We start from the raw sequence: 19,761 nt of genomic DNA, 5'->3' as shown, positions 1-19,761 counted from the left end.
ACAAGACAATGACCCCAAGCACACTAGTAAACAAGCAAATTCTTGGTTCCAAACCAACAAAATTAATGCCTCGCAGATGTGAAGAAATCATGAAAAACTGTGGATATACAACTAAATACTAGTTTAGTGATTCACAGGATTGCTAAAAAAGCAGTTTGAACATAATAGTTTTGAGTTTGTAGCGTCAACAGCAGATGCTACTATTATTGTGAACACCCCCTTTTCTACCTTATTTTACTAATAGCCCAATTTCATAGCCTTAAGAGTGTGCATATTATGAATGCTTGGTCTTGTTGGATTTGTGAGAATCTACTGGTACCTTGTTTCCCATGTAACAATAAGAAATATACTCAAAACCTGGATTAATCTTTTTAGTCACATAGCACTACTATTATTCTGAATACTACTGTACACGTACTTCCGCCTAGTGCATAAAAATATGTCTCATCCATGCAACTAGTCGGCACACAAAAACCAACCAGAATTAAATATGGCGTCTGATGTGCCACTATCGAAGTTAACCAGGAAACAACTTTAAGAAATTCTATTTAGGAAAGGACTACATGTGTGCAACGGAAATGAGAAAGAATTATTAGCATTTGTAGAACAGGCAGAGGGCAGACATGAGGATCTTGGGGAGTGTGATCATAAGGAGTCTGAACATTAACAGAGAAGCTATCACACCACAGGTAAACATCCAGCTTTATCAGTTTGCCTGCATAAGATGCACATTCTGCAGCTTGACAGAAGAAAACAATGAACACCAGTAAATCACCAGAAACACACACCAGATAAAACTGTACAATGAAGCAATCACATATAGCGGATGCACTGCAGCATCACGCAAATGTTTACACAAAAGGTGGGAGTACACGAATCTCAGGCAGCCTCTGTTTGGAAGCGTTGTGGCCTCACTTGGCCTTCGTAAATCTGGCTTTGGCAGAAGTGTGAATGCTCATGAGTACTCTTCTAGTTTTTGTAGTACGTAATATTGGAATCATTGCCGCCACTTTGCAAAACAGATCGTTTCTCATAATTGTCCTCAAAGTCTCTCTTCTACACTTGAGAGTAAAACAACAGCCTCACAAACATTTGCAAATGTGCTTAACACATGAAGCCAAAAGTGACATTTTGGGTGTTTTTTAACCTTAAAAGTATATCAGTGAGGCATTAAAATGGCTTGCTTTCTCCCACAGGATGCGGTGCTGCTCAGCTACTGTACGACTCCATGGCCCCAGGCCAGATTTGGAATAGACTAAAAACTGTTTTCCTCTTTGTCTTTCACTGACTGTAACATGGCCACGCACCACTGCCTTAACTAAGTCACAGGTATGTAAAGCCAGCACTGACGCATTCAGGCCCCCCTCTGAGCGGCTCGTTGCCACAGTGGCGTGGGAGGCTGTCCTCACGCCTCAGCAGCTCCCATGCGCACGAGGTAGGACAGCAGTACCACAGAAATTGGTGAAAAATTGAACTGACTGTGTCCCAGCTGAAGAGATCCTGCTGTACTAACACTTGTCAAAAATGACCAATTTCCATCCAGGACCGAGAGCAGCTGGGTGAGACGGCAACATGTGATGCCACCTTTGAGTTGGAGAAAGCAAAAAACAAGCAGGAATGCATCGGAAGAGACACAGGATCTGATCCCCAGGACGACCTGCTGGAGGGAGACCTTGGCCTTGGAACAAGTCCAGCTCTTTTCAAGGAGGCCTCAGTCTCCAGGAGTCATCTTTAACCCCATTTTATCAGCACGTGCTGCACGTAGGTGCTGCCCCGAGGGGAGCCACGCCTCCCACAGAGAGCAGGGGTCACTGACCGGGCCATCCAACTGGGAGTTACTAGGGCTCCTAAAAGGTCGTGCACCTACCTCCTCTGCAGTGGCACGCCTGCACACACACAAAGAGAGGAAAAACAATTCTCCGGGTCCTCGTTCCGCTGTTGCTTAGCTGATGATTTTCTTGGTTTGATTTGCATTTTTTGGGAGTAATAAATTACAGCAGGACTTGGAGAATTACTCTTTGCTTAATCAAAGTGCCTACTGTTTCACAAAGCAAATATAATGCAGATTTTTGCACAATTTCTGCATGTCCTCCTTTGAAATTTTCACTTACGAGGTCTGTTAGAAAAGTATCCAACCTTTTTATTTTTTTCAAAAACCTGATGGATTTGAATCACGTGTGCTTGCATGAGCCAACCTTGAACCTTCGTGCACATGCATGATTTTTTTTCACGCCTGTCGGTTGCGTCATTTGCTTGTAAGCAGCCTTTGTGTGAGGATGGGTGGAGTCTCTCGTCGTTTTTTCTTTGCAAGGAAATGGCGGAACGACTGGAGCAGCGCGACTGCATCAACTTTTGCCAGAAACTGGGCGACAGCCAGGTGGAAACCATTCGGATTATTCAGACGGCTTGCGGTGACGATCCTCTGGGCATCACACAGATTAAGGAGCGGTACAACTGGTTTAAAGACTGCCGCACAACGGTGGAGAGCGTGCCGCGCTCCGGGTGGCCATCAACATGCTGAAATGACCGGATCATTTCCAAAGTGAACGCTGTGGTGATGTGGGACCATCGTGTGACTATCCGAGAAATTCTGGAAGAGGTGGACATCAGGACTTTTTTGGCACATTCCACTGTGACAGAAAATTTTGCCATGAAAAGAGTTGCAGCGAAATTCATCGGCACGAAGCTGATGGCGCAGCAAAAGCGCCACCGTGTTGAAGCCTCACGGGACATGCTGGGACATGCCCAGCTTGTCCACAATTCGGAAGATTCAGACAGCTTTCGGTGGCTTTTCAGTCGTGTGACTATCCGAGAAATTGTAAAAAGGTCGGATACTTTTCTAACAGACCTCGTATTTCATACAGCTGGTGGAAATGCAGTAAAAAGTTGCACTTAAATTTATGGAACTTTTTAAAGATATCATATGCAATTTTTTTTTATTCTACCTTTTTGTTAAATGTTATCCGTGTTTTATGTTAAAGTCAAACAATTTTATGTCTATGCATTTCAAACCTATTTTGCTCAAAGTAAAATTGATTGCTGATACAGTTTGGTTCAGTCTTCAGGAGTCACCTTTAATTTTATCAGTATGCGCTGCATGTAGGTGCTGCCCAGAGGGGAGCCATATCCACAAAATGTCCAGATATCTGCAAAGTCCAGATATGGACCTTTGGGACATACGTCACAAAGGTCCACATCTGGACTTTTGTAGCACACTGACCTGGTGTGTGCGCTGTGCAGCACACTCGTGTAATCTGTTCAATCATCCTGCTCCTCCTACTTTGAGAGAAGGGGTGTGGCCAGCAACATATCTTTCCCATTTAAAGTGGAAGGCACAGAAACAATTCATTTCTGAGATGTCAGAATTTTCTTCAGAATGTCAGGTTATTTTTGTTTAGAAACTTTAATATTTTAGCAGCATCTCTTAACCTGTGCATGTTTCAAGATAAGGTTGGTGAGGTTAGGGTTAAATGTTGTTTCAAGCTTGAAACATCCTGTTGTTCAATTTCTTACTCGGTGAAACTGGTGTTTTGGGTTTTTTGTTTTTTTTTGGGGGGGGGGGGGGGGGGTTGTGCCAATTTTGCATTTCCTGTACTCCTTATTAAACTTTTACTGCTCTTATTGTCACTGCAATTATTTTAAATGATTGAAATGTATTCCACCGATTTTATTACTTCCCATCACATCCTTATTTATCACTCTGTGCTGCATTCAGCTACTAACAAATACTTAAATATATTAGCAGCATTTGCAAAAGAGACCATCAGTTAAGTGAGGTTTCCACTGGTTTCTTTAATTACAAACTGCACTTTGCTGCTTTGAGTGCGTCATTATAAATCTCTGCGCCCCTTTTGTCTCAATTGAATTAGGGATTGTGTGCTGCACAAATCCTGTCTGTGAAGCTTCAGCTTGGTGAATATCCACTCTGTTTTGTTCGTATTAATAAAACCATTGTCCTTTACTTGAAGAGCTTTCAATTTTCTATGGCGAATGCATAGACGCTTTTATGAAATTCTCATCCGGTTCAGTTTTCTGTCTCTGCAAAAAAAAAAAAAAAAATGACATCACAGAGCGTGCTGTGTGGTTTGCTCTTTTTTTTTTTTTTTTTTTTTTTAATGTAAGGTTTTTGTTCTGTGCACATTAGAACCTGTGTGATGGCAGCAGTTTCTTATCAGGAGTGCTGGTGACCTTAAGAGACAATTCAACCCAGACATCATTTAACATTTTGTCTTATCCAGAATGTGACGCACTTTTGAGATTTACAGCTGCTGCCTGTGTGTCACGAAGCAGAACGCACCCACATGTACTTGAAAGTATCAAAAACATTACGATTTTCTTGACATAACTTGAAAAGAGATAATAAATCACAAATATTTTATCCATACACTTTCACAGCAAACTGCTTGAAGTACAGTTTTTGTGCATCTGCATAAAACTGTTCAAAGGTTTATGATTACCCGATGACCATCACATATGACCATCAGATATTTCGAAGAATTTACGTCCGTCTGTCCATCTGTCTGTGTTCAGCATAAGTCCAGTCCTGTTACCGCCAGAGGCTTCAAATTTACAGGGAACATTCTTGGGACACAGACCTGGACAAGTTCAAAGATGGCTAACCTTGACCTATTTTAAGAGGTTAAAAAAGTCACATTCTGTTTCAATCTGTTCAGTTTGTTTGTGAGTGGTGGGGGTGAGAGCCAATCAGAGTAAAGCTCCACCGTGATGTCAGTGGCTGGTCTCTCCAAAACTGCTTTATTGTGTGTTTATATACGTTTCTCATATATTATGTAAAAGCTAGTGAGAAATAATCACTTCTAAAACTGAAAACCCACTAGCGCCTCTGAACCTATTTACAACACATTTCACGGATGTTAGCATAGTGACGTCACAGGCTGATAGCTAGCTGCAAACTCTGTAAATTCTGTTTTGTTTCTGTGTAAATATTTAACCTCTGTGTCATATATTATGTAAAAGCTAGTGAGAAATAAACACTTCTAAAACTGAAAGCCCACTAGTGCCTCTGAACCTATTTACAAGACATTTTGCGGATGTTAGCATAGTGATGTCACAGGCTGATAGCTAGCTGCAAACTCTGTAAATTCTGTTTCATTTCTGTGTAAATATTTAACCTCTGTATCATATATTATGTAAAAGCTAGTGAGAAATAAATACTTCTAAAACTGAAAACCCACTACTAGTGCCTCTGAACCTATTTACAAGACATTTCGCGGATGTTAGCATAGTGATGTCACAGGCTGGTAGCTAGCTGCAAACTCTGTAAATTCTGTTTCGTTTCTGTGTAAATATTTAACCTCTGTGTCATATATTATGTAAAAGCTAGTGAGAAATAAACACTTCTAAAACTGAAAGCCCACTAGTGCCTCTGAACCTATTTACAAGACATTTTGCGGATGTTAGCATAGTGACGTCACAGGCTGATAGCTAGCTGCAAACTCTGTAAATTCTGTTTCATTTCTGTGTAAATATTTAACCTCTGTATCATATATTATGTAAAAGCTAGTGAGAAATAAATACTTCTAAAACTGAAAACCCACTACTAGTGCCTCTGAACCTATTTACAAGACATTTCGCGGATGTTAGCATAGTGATGTCACAGGCTGGTAGCTAGCTGCAAACTCTGTAAATTCTGTTTCGTTTCTGTGTAAATATTTAACCTCTGAGTCATATATTATGTAAAAGCTAATGAGAAATAAGCTGTTTTTGGAATCTGACAAGACCTCCAGTAATTTACAAGACATTTTGTGGACGTTAGTGTGGATGCTAACTCAAAGCTAACTTCCTATGGAGTTAAATTTGTCTCATTAATACGTGCAAATGCACAGAGGATGAGCTACAAATATTCCTTGATTTGCACAACATGAACAAATGATTATTTGATTTGAACGTCTACAAATTGTACGTAAGAAGATCTTAATAATTAAACAACTGCAAATTATAAGGAACACAATGTTCATACGGCCGAGGGTATTTTAGCATTGCGTTATATTTTAATTTTATTGTCCAATTTCATGTGCTGCGTGTTGACTTTTTATGCTTTTCACTGTGTGAAAACCATGCAAGGAATAATGCTGCAAAAACCCTGAAAAGCTTGTAAATGCCAAATAAATCACAACAGAGCGCTCAGCATGAAAACCTCTTGTGATGTTGTTTCCTTTAACAGGGAACTATTTTTTGATGGTTTTACAAGAACATGACGTTCAGGAATTCATTGATCATTATGTTTGTGGAATCATGCTGTGACCCTAGAAAATACTTTCTTTAATATGTTTTTTTTTTTTTTAATGAAATTATCTGATTTGTTTCTCAATAATTGGAAATTTCAAATTTGTTTTAATGACATGCCAACTGCAAAACAAAAACATTTATTAGGAAACACTGATGTGTTTAAGACTTTTGCACAATGCTGCTAAATATCTAAGATGTTTGCATGGTCCAGTGTTTGAATTACCTCTAATAATAGTTCTTATTTTTACACATCCATCTGCACCAGGCTGTGTGTATACCACAGCTTATCATTTTTTATGATGTATTTATTTCAGAATGTGTAGAATTTGTTTTTTCAGCTTCATATAAAAAAGAACATGCTGCTGACAGTAACGCCGCTGTGAGCGTTTCCAGTTTTTGATGCTGTGATTTTTATCCACAGTGTGACATCATCCTGCAAGGATTTGCTGAGAAAAAAAATCAGAACATCTTTTTTTAACCCCCTTCCCAGAAATAGCACTGTTTTTTATTCTAACGCCCCTCAACAATCACGCCTCATGTGGCACATCAACAAACCAATTTATTGATTGTCTGACTTCAACCAGATCTTACAAATAAAACATTAGCAATGAGATTCTTTTTTTTAAAATCTGTTCTCTTTTTTTAACTTTCATTCACTATTTTTCACTTTTACAGACAGTATGGAGACTTCAAAAACATAGATTCTTGTAAGATTTTTATGAACATTCAAAAATAACCCCGAAACATCCACTCTGACGTGTCATCTTTACAGGATGGAGCATTAATTATGCAGTCCACCCCCCACACCCCCCAGTCCCCCATCACTGCAGCTTCAAGTCAGCCTGTCAATCACGTCCTGTAATCCTAGTATAAAAGAAGTGGTCCTTTCAAACACCACCCCATTTCCAAAGAAAAAATACATTCCAGATGTGGCCAGTGGAAATCCTCAAACATTAATTTCACATAAAGCTTTAATCCACGATTGGAGGAAACGGCACTCGATGCAAAATGAACATTAAAGTGTCTTTGGTGGCGAGGATGTTTTCACAGTTTGGAGTGTGTCAGTAGTGATTTGCTTAAGTCCTTGGCCTCTCCGGCTGTTCTGACCCTCTCGTAGCCGAGCACCGACATGGCGTGGTGGCAGTAGTCCTCCACTTGTTTGATCTGCTGGATGTTGAGCACCATTCTCCACGCGCTAGCGGCTTGCGTGGCGTTACGTGACGACACTATGAACGGTTTTGAGGATGAGCTGGAGCCACTGGTCATGTTCAGGGCAAAAGACTCAATGTCGTGGTTGGCGGTCAGGTTGGCAAAGCGGTAGATGCTTCGCAGAGTCTTGACTGGGTTCTCCACCAGGTCTTCGTAGCGTACTGCCATGTACTTCCCCTTCAGCCAGCTGGGTGGGTTTAAGGCAGTCCTCAAAGTCCTGGAGGTGCGGTCACAGATTACCTCCATTGCGCCAATAGAGTGGTAGTCTGAGCCATCCTTCTTGTTGGCCTTGTGGCCAGGGTCCACGAAAGGGATACGGCGAAGTTTAGGGTCTCTGCTGCGGACCACCTGTAAGTTCTCCCGAATCAGGCCATGCCTAGATTTGATCCTGGAATTGGCCACTGCCCGTGGGTCTCTTACCAAGTGTATCACCTTTAAATCCAGCGATGGGTCCTCCATGAGCGGGGCCAAAACATTAATATCCAAAATGCGCACCCCTTTAATGACTATAGTGTTGTATTTGAGGCACTCTTCCTCCAGTAGTCTAAGGCTTTGTGGGGGGCACTTTTTGCACACCTTATCATCCACCATCCCCACCACCTCCTTCCTGTAGGCAGAGCAGAGGGGATAGGAGCAGATCACTTTATTCAGGGTGGCCCCAAACAGCCCCAGTGAGGTGAAATTCTTGCCTCCAGGGCTGTTGTAAAGTTGGAAAACAGACAGATCACAGCGGTACAAGGAGCTGAGCATGTCCCGGGCGGCCCCTTGCAAAGACACAGCGTCTCCTGGGTACAGTTTCTGCCAAATGTGCCACATGGGCTCATACAGGAAGAACACTTCTGGATTTTGGTTAAAAAGCTCCCCGAAAAAGGACGAGCCCGACCTCCAGGTGGTAAGAACGTAGATGAGCTGTCTCTTCTTGGCTAGAGAGGGCCTGTAGAGGAAGCGGATGTCAGATCTGCTTTGATAGGTGGTGCTTCTCATCTGGTGATTACACTGCTGAGGCTCTTTAGTCCATTTATAATTCGCCAAGTTAAGCATAGTGAGCACCAGCAGGAGGAAATACGCCATAAACAACACGATCCTCTTCCTGCGCAGCACTTTCATCACGATTCCAGGCTGTGCTATTATCTTGGTATGGTTCCTGTAGGTTTTGAGCTTCCTTCCAAAGCCAGCATCCTTCTCCCAAGGCGCTGTCAACTTGAGTGTTTGGTGATATTGCTTGCCTCTCATCTGGACCCTCTCGGCAGCACTGACGGTGCACCAGTGTGCAGCCTAGACTGTGGAAATGAAGCCCCGATGAGTGATTAGATAATAAAGCTCCACAGCAGGCTCTTCACTGTGCTGCGCAGTGCTCTTCATAGGAACAATGGCCAAGACCACGGACGGCGAGCGCTGCGGTGATTCTTACGGCTGGTGCGTGAAGAAGCCTTCATCACCGTGAGAGACGCCCTGTTTGTCATTCCTCAGCCAAGGCATCCCTGCGCAGCTCTCATCTTGTGCATCCTCACAAATACCGCCAGAAGAAAGGGGACAGTGAAAAAAAAAAAAAAGAAAGCCACAGAGGTTCGTCACGACGTAGCGCGTCGGCTGCGGCTCAGATCGCTGCGCGTAAGTGCCATGACGCCCGCCGTCCTCAGCCGCGCTGTTATTTGTGGCAGATTTGCTTGTTCTGCTCGTCCGCTCTTCAAACTAATACAAACCGGGACCGATTCAATCAGAATGCACGGAGACAGACCCGCCCTACGAGCTGGCGGATTGGTCCGCGCCGCGGTTACGCGCGTCCTCCAGCTGTGCCATTGGGTGAGGCGCGCGTCTGTCTGCGCGCTGGCTCGACTTGTCTCCCACAGACCGCAAGGAGAGTGTGGGAACTGATGCTGTTATGTTGCACAATAGTCTGCATCCTCGCAACCAAGCTCAACCCCTATGGAAGAAAATCGCAGGTATTCCCGTGGCGCGCTGTTTTAAAGGGGTCATACTGTGCACAATCATTTAAAGCTGTTTTCTGCAGTTACACTGAGTTGGGGGTGTTATGTTCAACATCCTTTAAAGTCCCACAATGGTAAGTCTGAGCATGTGGCATTTATCCCACTGTAAGTCCAATTTTGCCTTGAAACAGCTCACTTCAGACATCTGTGACATATGTCACACGCTCATATCTGAACTCCTGTTTGCTCTTTGGACTCATTCCCAGTCTGTGAAACCTCCTCCACAGGAGTTAGACCCAACAGACTGGTTACACACACCTCTTCAATTGTGACCATGAGAGGGTGGTGTAGGAACTGTGATGACAAAAGCTTCAACAAAAGCTGTAAGCACACAGATTGCTGGTTTAAAATTTAGATCATATAGCACTTGGTGAAGGAATCTTGCTTTTTGAATGCCCAAGTTCATTTTACCTTTCAAGGTCACTGTGCTTGTGCAAGAACTATCGAGATCATGATGAGGACATAGGAGCTCTCAGCCAATCAAGTTAAGAGCAAGATGGCATGCTTATCAGTTCACAGATAAACATGTTTTTAGTGGGTGGAGCAAAAATGGGGGGGGACTGGACAATCGAGACTCATTATGAAACGCACCCTTGTTTGTATGAAGCTGTGGTTATATTATTGCAGTGTTGCACTCTGTGCACCACGTTTGACAGCACAGCTATTTACCACACCAGAACTGTTGGTGGCGCTATACTTTCTTGTGCACCCATCACTAAACATTGTTAGTATTAGCTTTAGCATTATCTGCATTTGTGTAAGAATTCACAGTGTTTTTATTACAGAAAAACAGACAGCTGGACACCTCCCTACTCTACACTCACTCATTATGCTTAGAGATGTTAGCATGTTCGGGCAAGTCGAAGTGCAACAAATTTGAACTTAGAATGCGTTGCATCATGGCAGGGTGCATTGCATTTCTTCGTGCACACTTCTTGCATCATATACATAATATAGTGCAGCAGATAACAGAATATTTACAGAGGAATAAAAGTTAAAGTTGCTCTCATTTTGGTTAAAAGTGATGCAGATTATTGGTTGAGTTAATAGGGTTTTAAAAAGGAATAGTTTGCAACATGTGTCACGCTTAGTTATCACATTACAGGGTAACATGTCACATGTCATAGAATCCAATAGACGGCAACATTGATTGACCTTTACTTTGCAGACTAGCATTGAACTGCTCCTTCCCAAGTACAGGACCAACAGACTGAAAAACTCCTTTGTCCTTCAGGCCATCAGACTGTACAACTCCTCACTCAGGGGGAGGAGGAGTAACAGGAACAGTAGTAGCCAGTAAACCAGTATTGATTGGTATGTCTGGTATTTATATTGTGCATTTGTATTTATATTTGCAAACTGTTTTTCTCTTTTTCACTTTTGATACTCTGTGTGCTTCTTACCCTGTGTGCTGCTATACAATGCTGCTGGAACCTCAGTTTCCCTGAGGGAGCCTTACCAAAGGATCAATAAAGTTCTGTCTAATCTAATCTAACACAGTCAAAACTATTCCATTTATTAATTCTGTTAGCTCAATGAGTAATTTAAATGGTAAATGGACTGCATTTATATAGCACTTTTCCATCTGCATCAGATGCTCAAAGCACTTTACAATAATGCCTCACATTCACCCCGATGTCAGGGTGCTGCCATACAAGGCGCTCACACATCAGGAGCAACTAGGGGATTAAGGACCTTGCACAAGGGCCCTTAGTGATTTTCCAGTCAGGCTGGGATTTGAACCAAGGATCCTCTGTTCCAAGGATCCATTGTTCCCACTTTTTACCAAAATTGGAGCAACTTTAACTTTTGACCACTGTACAAACTGAAATTGACCTTTGTCACCATTCTTGCTGTGTTTACCCCATAACTCCAGAACATTCATAGATAGTCCAAACTATACCTTTTTGGAATATTCATGATCAGACAAATAATGTCATATAGTTTTCAATATGACTGGAGTATCTTTTATTTTGGACCACTGTGTCATTCTTCAATTATCCCCTACCTGGCTGCCTATTGAAAATTCAAGTGGCCAGTACATTTTTTTCCCCTTTTTTTCTCAAAATAGTAATATCTAAGGAGTATTTGTGCTGAATTTGGTGCTTCTATCACCATTTGCAGGATTGTTTCAGTTATCTGCTGCATGAATAATGTAGACATGTAAAATATGTTTTTTGCAACAGTAATGTGAGCACTCCTTCCTCATGCTGGGAGGAAGAGATGGGCGTGGCAAGCAGCAGCTCCTTTCCATTTGAAATAATGCACAGAAAAACAGCTCATTTCTTGAAGCTCTCATTGTCTGTAAGGCATTATTAGTTGCAAATTTTACGATTGATTTTGTTCTTAATCTCCTGGTGGTATTAGCTGGAGGAGCAGGCATATTATACAATATAACACCTTTAAATTCAGCTTTTCTATTGATAGTTATGTCTTTGTGTTGCCGTGTTCTCTTCCGAGTGCAGAGACGAATCAGTATCTCAAATTAAGTGCATTTGTTTCCTCCACTGCAGCCTCAAGATGGCTGTGATCTATAAGAAACTGGCTCACTACACAGATGACCTGTTATGGATTAAAGTAACCTCTCATAAATACTGCAGTAAAGCCGACCTGTTGGAATCCCATCAGAACCTGTCGTTATAGATAAATCCGGCCTGTTTTGTGTTGTTAGTTTTTTTGTTCAGCACTGACTGACACTCGTCTCAGGTGCCATCAGCTCAGATGTGACATTTGACATCTGTAAGTCCACTTGTTGACCCGCCGGCTCTGCACAATGAACATCCTAGTTGGTTTAAGATTACAGGCAGCAGAGATCTTTGACCTCCAAAAATCTCCATCACAGCCACACTTAGAGTGCTTTGATGGCACTTGATGGCATCATTGCAGTTTATTTGGTGTGTTTGTGAAGAGCTCAGACCACAGTGAGGCCTTCGTACTGTGCAGCGTTTTATATATATATATATATATATATATATATATATATATATATATATATATATATATATATATATATAATTTTTATTTTTGCTGATGTTCCCAAAATACTCACTTTGTGGAATTCATTCAATGCGGATGTTCACAGTACAAATCCTTTGTGCACACTGCCACCTGCTGGTGGATGGTCATTAAGTCGGTGGAGAGGGGGGGGAATGCAACCCTTCATCTTATACTCCAACAAACCTTCTTCAGCTGCTTATCCGGGATCTTTATACAGGATCTTCTAATATCACTTAAAACGATCAAATCATAATACATTTCAGTGACACACACACAGAGTGCATGTGCCAGTGTCCAGCAATTTTCTCTCTGGTGTTATTGTGAGTTCTCTAACATTCTAGATCCTGATTGCTGACCTTGACCCTCCTGATTAATGACCTCAACCCTCCTGATTGGTAACCTTTGACCCTAATCACAGAGCTTTCACTGTGATCACTCTTTGTTGATCCTGATTGCTGATTTTTGTTTATATATATATATATATATATATATATATATATGTATATATATATATATATCTTTGAACTTATGTTTTTGTTGTAATTTGTCTTGTTTGACCCTAAAATCAGGATCAAAGGAACTGGGATCATGCCTTTGATGTTTGAGCTTTTATCTTAAGTGAAGGACGTCCGTCATGACCGTGTGTAGATGCTGCAATCAGGGTCAAAGGTCAGATCCAATCAAAGGAGTCTTTAAGATTGTCAGGTATAAATACTGAGTACTGTCAGTTACTTACTTTCAAATTAGTTGTTACAATTTTTCTGTTAGTTACTTTTAGTCCCTTAGTCAGTGGGAGGTTAGATACCCTCAAGTTGCTCAGTAACCTTTACTCACTTACCTGCAACCATAATAGAACCCAATCCAACCCAGCCCAGTCGAAGATTCAAGCTTCTCTACTATGGAAACCACCTGGACAACTGAGAGCCTACACAGAAACTGCAACCATAATCCAAGTTATATTTATTTTGTTTCTTATAGTTTCCGTCAGCCATTTAGTTTTTATTATTTTTAAGTTACTTTTGTCGGGTTAACAAGTAACGGTTACTCTGCTTCTGTTACTTTAAATATCTTGGTGATCCTTAATTACTTATTACCAGTCTCACATTGCCTATTTACATGCAACTAATCAGTTACTTCACCACATTACTATTTTTAAAGTTGTCTTCAGAAATTCAGTTGCTATTATGCTATTTGTTGAGTTACAGTTACTCTGCGTCTGTTACTGTAATAGTTTCTCTAAGTTTATACATTCACTTTCAGGTAGTAGGTGACTTTTTCCCATGTTGTAAATGGTAAATGGACTGCATTTATATTGTGGTTTTCCATCGGCATCAGAAGCTGAAAGTGCTTTACAGTGATGCCTCACATTCACCCATTCACAGACACACTCACACACCGATGTCAGGGTGCTGCTATACAAGGTGCTCACTACACACTGGGAATAACTAGGGGATTAGGGACCTTGCCCAAGGGCTCTTAGTGTTTTTTTTTTTTTGGTCTGGCTGGGTTTTGAACCAAGAATCCTCTGGTCTGAAGCCCAACGTGCATTTCTCTGGGCATGATCCAGCACGCAGGCACCTAAGTGTGGCGAGCCCCAGGATGCCCACATTCCACCTGTCCCCAACACATAGATGGTTATTTTAGAGATGTGGGAATGCACCAGTTATCTGCCTGGGTGGTTGCTATCCAGAACCGAAGGCGATTCCATGGTGTTGTGGATGCAGTGAAGTGCAGCACCAGCGCATGCACCCAGACTTGACTTAACTTCTGAAGTGAAGTCAACTGGTGATTGGTGTTAACACACTTACAGGACCTGACTCTGTAGATTTGAACATGGTGCACGGTGCATCATCCTGATGCTGCATATGCATGTGCAGACTCCACTATAAATCCTCACCATCATATGAATATAAATAATTGACTCTACGCTTTTAAACAGTGAGCTGCAGATCTCTCTCTCCCTCTCAGCCATAATTAGCGCGTTTTGCACACGCATATCAAAGCACTTCTTTTTCACGGACATGCGCAGTGCCTGCAGACATTGCGCGCACCGTGCGTGTGAAGGCTCGAGCCGCTGTTTGCGCTCTTACGTAACGCCGAGGCTTTGCGCCTGCGGACTGACGGAGCAGGTGGCGGAGGAGGGAACATGCGCAGTGAGAAGCTGCTCAGCAGCATCAGGACCAACAGGGAGGGGAGAAAAAAAAGAAAAAAACACATCTCTGGAATCGCATGAAAATGCTGCGCGTACAGACGCGATAATCCATATTTCGTGCGCAAACGGACGCGGCAGGGATGCGGCGGCCGTAACAGCGCCTCCCGCCGGTTTTTTTTTTTTTTTCTGATCGTGCTCGCTGTCTGACGCGCTTTCTTGTGTCATGGTCGCTGCTTTCTAGTGGGATGCACATCAGTGTTTGGCCGTACTCGCTCTCCGTCGTAATGGCAGCTCTGTACCAGGGCACGGACACGTCCTCTCCGGATAAATTTCTGGCGTTGAAAGATGTCAGAGAGGTGAAGGAGGAAACGACGCTGGACGAGAAGCTCTTCTTGTTGGCGTGCGAGAAAGGTTTGTGGCAAAATCAAGTCATTGTAGCATTTTCGACAGGGGCGGCGCCAGGATTTTATAACTGGGGTGGGCAAACACCAGCCTCCGTTAGGTTTTACCTTTTACCAAAAGGGACTATGACTTCACTCACCGGTGTCTAGTAGTTGTTGGGCAGATCGATCCAAATATCAATAATATCGATAGCAACGTTGGTTCTTGTAAGATACGAAGTCCGCCATCAACTTTTATTCTGCGGTTCAACCAAAACACACAGCAGTAACAAACAAGACCACAGTGCCATCTCGTGGCCAACTAAGTAATGCACTTTTTTAAACATTGCAAAACACTGCAGTGTTGATATTGATCGATACCAGTTTGAAATTTCAAATCCCACAGAATCTTGCAAAATCTCAGAGATCACTGCTCTGCGATATGTGTATACTTTCAGATAATGCTGCAATTTAACCGCCGCACACTGACAACAGCATCAATATCTTAAGGTAAAACTCTTTGTATACTCTGCCTAAAACTTGTGAATATATTATGTTGGTTTTTAGATGTTGTTATTGTGTTTGTTTAATGTAAACATGCGAGAATTTCAAGTGGTTTCTCTGTTATTTTCAGTGTTCATGTGTTTGTGGGAGAAAGTGAAGTTTGCTCTCTTTATTCTCTGCTTTACAACACTGTTTGTCCTGGTTGTTCCAGAGTAATATAATTTCGGTTTGAGTTTATGACGTTCCAGGCAGGTGTTTTTCGCACGGACCTCACTAAGGCTCGGGCCATACTGTCAACACTTCGGTCTGATATTCCCATACAGACCAAGCAAACAGTTAAGAATTATTTTATTATATGGCTATATTATATATATATATATATATATATATATATATATATATATATATATATATATATATATATATAAATAAACAAACAGGCAAACCTACGGTATTTCGGTCTGGTTGTTAGCTGGTGAGCTTTCAATCTGTGTGTTTTTCCAATGCTGTTATAGACATTTATGGAGTACGTTCATGTCCGACTTGGTTTTTCTAATTGTGTTTTTAGCTTTCTGGTTTGTAACGAATGTGATACGCATTCTAGACCAGTTGCCATGGTAACCGGTGTGATATGGGATAATATCAGACTGGAAATCAGCCAATCAGAGTGCGTGTAGCGTCGCAGTCATATAATAAATTCATTTATTGACCTGAACCTTCAAACTAGTGTGATGTTCCCCAGTTGACAGGCTAACCATTCCAGGTTGGCGCTCAAACCTTAAACATCAAATTTCATCAAAATAATCACAAGTATGCACAGTGGATGAAGTGATTTCAATCCTCAGACTTTGACTGTGGTTGTGGTTTGATAATGCAATGAGGTGATGTGGTCGGGGGAAGGGGGGGGGGGGGGGGTGATGTTTCCATGATTCCAGCTAGTCACATTCTACTCTCCCTCAACAACTCTTTGGTCTGCCTTCTCAGATGAGTGATGACCTTTGATATAACATAATGCCATCGGCTCGTGTCTCCGACATTCAGTTGGTTTGTACAGATCCACTCTGCACCAGTATAAACCATAATTTAGTACATAGACATTAGCGTGTCGGCCGATGTGAAAGACGTAAACACACTATGGCATAATATTTACTTACTGTCAAGGGATATTTTAGCACTAAAGCCTCACTGTCACTTTTACGGATATGCATCCCGAAAACTCACAGTCTGTAACTCTGATAAAAAGGCATGTAAGATCATGGTGGCCACAAATGTGATCCAGCACACAGTGTGATGATGTAACACACCAGGCTTGTACCATGTAATGTGTGCAAAAACAACAGTGGTATTCCCATAGCAAAACCTTAGTACAGCTGTGGCACCTCCAGAAAATTTTCCGGTGATGTCACAGCATGTACTGTACGTCCAGAAAGTATTCACAGCGCGTCACATATTCCACATTTTGTTATGTTACAGCCGTATTCCAAAATGGAGTAAATTCATTTTTTCCACTCAAAATTCTATTCACAGCACCCCATAATGACAACATGAAAAAAGGTTGGGTTTTTTTAATTTTTACAAATGTATTAAAAAAAAACAACCTAAGAAATCACATGTACATAAGTATTCACACCCTTTGCTCAATACTTTGCTGATGCACCTTTGGCAGCAATTACTGCCATAAGTCTTCTTGAATATGATGCCACAAGCTTGGCGTACCTATCTTTGGGCAGTTTTGCCCATTCCTCTTTGCAGCACCTCTCAAGCTCCATCATGTTGGATGGGGAGCGTCAGTGCACAGCCATTTTCAGATCTCTCCAGAAATGTTCAGTTGGATTCAGGTTTGGGCTCTGGCTGGGCCACTCAAGGACATTCACAGAGTTGTCCTGAATCACTCCTTTGATATCTTGGCTGTGTGTTTAGGGTCATTGTCCTGCTGAAAGGTGAACCATCGCCCCAGTCTGAGATTAAGAGCACTCTGGAACAGGTTTTCATCCAGGATGTCTCTGTACATTACTGCATTCATGTTTCCTTCAATCCTGACTAGTCTCCCAGTTTCTCCACAGCATGAAGATCTCCACAGCATGATGCTGCCACCACCATACTTCACTGTAGGGATGGTGTCTGGTTTCCTCCAAACATGATGCCTGGCATTCACGCCAAAGAGTTCAATCTTTGTCACATCAGACCAGAGAATTTTGTTTCTCATCATCTTCAAATGCCTTTTGGCAAACTCCAGGTGGGCTGCCATGTACCTTTTACTAAGGCTTAAAACTTTCCTTTTTGCTAAAGCTTATAGTTAGGGCTGGATCAGGTGACCCTGAACCATCCCTTAGTTATGCTGCTATAGACGTAGACTGCTGGGGGGTTCCCATGATGCACTGTTTCTTTCTCTTTTTGCTCTGTATGCACCACTCTGCATTTAATCATTAGTGATTGATCTCTGCTCCCCTCCACAGCATGTCTTTTTCCTGGTTCTCTCCCTCAGCCCCAACCAGTCCCAGCAGAAGACTGCCCCTCCCTGAGCCTGGTTCTGCTGGAGGTTTCTTCCTGTTAAAAGGGAGTTTTTCCTTCCCACTGTAGCCAAGTGCTTGCTCACAGGGGGTCGTTTTGACCGTTTGGGTTTTACATAATTATTGTATGGCCTTGCCTTACAATATAAAGCGCCTTGGGGCAACTGTTTGTTGTGATTTGGCGCTATATAAAAAAATTGATTGATTGATTGATTGAGTGGCTTCTGTCTGGTCACTCTACCATACAGGCCTGATTGGTGGATTGCTGCAGAGATGGTTGTCCTTCTGGTAGGTTCTCCTCTCTCCACAGAGGAATGCTGGAGCTCTGACAGAGGGACCTTCAGGTTCTTGGTCACTTCCCTGACTAAGGTGCTTCTTCCCCGATCGCTCAGTTTAGATGGGCAGCCAGCTCTAGGAAGAGTCCTGGTGGATCTGAACTTCTTCCATTTACACATGCTGGAGGCCACTGTGCTCATTGGGACCTTCAAAGCAGCAGAAATGTTTCTGTACCCTTCCCCAGATTTGTGCCTTGAAACAATCCTGTCTCGGAGGTCTACAGACAATTCCTTTGACTTCATGCTTGGTTTGTGCTCTGACATGCACTGTCAACTGTGGGACCTTATATGTAGAAAGGTGTGTGTCTTTCCACATCATGTCCAATTAACTGAATTTACCCCAGGTGAACTCTAATTAAGCTGTAGAAACATCTCAAGGATGATCAGTGGAAACAGGATGCACCTGAGCTCAATTTTGAGCTTCATGGCAAAGGCTGTGAATACTTATGTACACTGAAAAAAGTGAAACACAGTGACTTCATTCAAAGTACTTATTTATATTGGTCTAATGGAAAGTTGTGGTTTCCACTTTAAATCTGCAGGAATCACTTTACAAAATCATAAATATACATTGTGAGAAACTAAAAAAATTAGCTGTAACAAATTACATCAATTTTTTTAAGTTGATCCAAAATAGCATTTTTTTCAGTGCATTTTCTTAGGGGTTTTTTTTCATAAATTTTCCAACATATATATATATATATATATATATATATATATATATATATATATATATATAAAACTTTTTTCCCATTGTCATTATGGGGTGTTGTGTGTAGAATTTCAAGGAAAAAAATGAATTTCATCCACTTTGGAATAAGGCTGTCACATAATAAAATGCGGAAAAAGTGAAGCGCTGTGAATACTTTCCAGATGCACTGTTTAATGATGCTTTGGGGTCCACAGAAATGCAACAGATTACCAAAGTATGTCAAAGGTCATACTGGAAAAAACCTGTTGAATATGTTGAAAATTCAACCACACTTAAAACAAGACTGTAGCACAAGGGAATATCTTTGATGTACCAGCTACGTTACCTTGCATTTGCACTGACTAGCATGGTAGAAGCTAACAGTTTGCTGAAAATTGGCCCTGACCACCCTGCCCAGTCCCCCCCTTCTGGAGCCGCCCATGGTTTATGTTGAAGCGGATTGGTTTCTCAGGACAAGAAACCTTACTGTGGCACTGAAATCAGTCCAATAACTATTGAATCACCAAACACGCCTTATATTACCAGGCGGTCTGTGTGTTGTGTAGGTTCAGCAGAGTCTTTGCAGCAGACAAGCTGCACAGTCACACAGCATTTTTTTCGGTGAATTCCTCTTACAGCTGCCTACATGTTGATGACTGTTGGGTGGAAACTTACCCTGCAGGGTTTGGATATGTAGTTGAACGAACACTGTCTGGATTCTTCTCTTCCACACTCACTGACCTTTC

At 42.0% G+C, this 19,761-nt stretch overlaps 3 protein-coding genes across 3 annotated transcripts in view; 2 read left to right on the top strand and 1 right to left on the bottom strand.

The window, feature by feature from the left end:
• LOC117508771 (sodium/hydrogen exchanger 9-like) overlaps positions 1-2,196 on the top strand; it is a 308,738-nt gene extending 306,542 nt beyond the window's left edge. The window contains exons 15-16 of the mRNA XM_034168606.1: positions 1,330-1,435; positions 1,544-2,196. Of these exons, the coding sequence (XP_034024497.1) occupies positions 1,330-1,435; positions 1,544-1,735 (298 nt within the window). The 3' untranslated portion in view covers positions 1,736-2,196. The remainder of the gene's footprint in view (positions 1-1,329; positions 1,436-1,543) is intronic.
• A 4,916-nt stretch (positions 2,197-7,112) lies between these two features.
• chst2b (carbohydrate (N-acetylglucosamine-6-O) sulfotransferase 2b) lies at positions 7,113-9,314 on the bottom strand. Its single transcript, XM_034168595.1, has one exon. It carries the CDS (start codon positions 8,689-8,691, stop codon positions 7,294-7,296), a length of 1,398 nt encoding a protein of 465 aa, XP_034024486.1. The 5' UTR covers positions 8,692-9,314; the 3' UTR covers positions 7,113-7,293.
• A 5,381-nt stretch (positions 9,315-14,695) lies between these two features.
• The window catches only part of trpc1 (transient receptor potential cation channel, subfamily C, member 1), a 74,602-nt gene continuing 69,536 nt past the window's right edge, over positions 14,696-19,761 (top strand). Inside the window, exon 1 of the mRNA XM_034168585.1 lies at positions 14,696-15,006. Coding sequence (XP_034024476.1) covers positions 14,841-15,006 — 166 coding nt within the window. The 5' untranslated portion in view covers positions 14,696-14,840. The remainder of the gene's footprint in view (positions 15,007-19,761) is intronic.

This window comes from Thalassophryne amazonica, chromosome 1 (genome assembly GCF_902500255.1).
Source record: "Thalassophryne amazonica chromosome 1, fThaAma1.1, whole genome shotgun sequence".
Lineage (NCBI taxonomy): Eukaryota > Metazoa > Chordata > Actinopteri > Batrachoidiformes > Batrachoididae > Thalassophryne > Thalassophryne amazonica.
The sequence above is the reverse complement of the archived record's forward strand: the minus strand, read 5'-3'. Positions and strand labels throughout refer to the sequence as shown.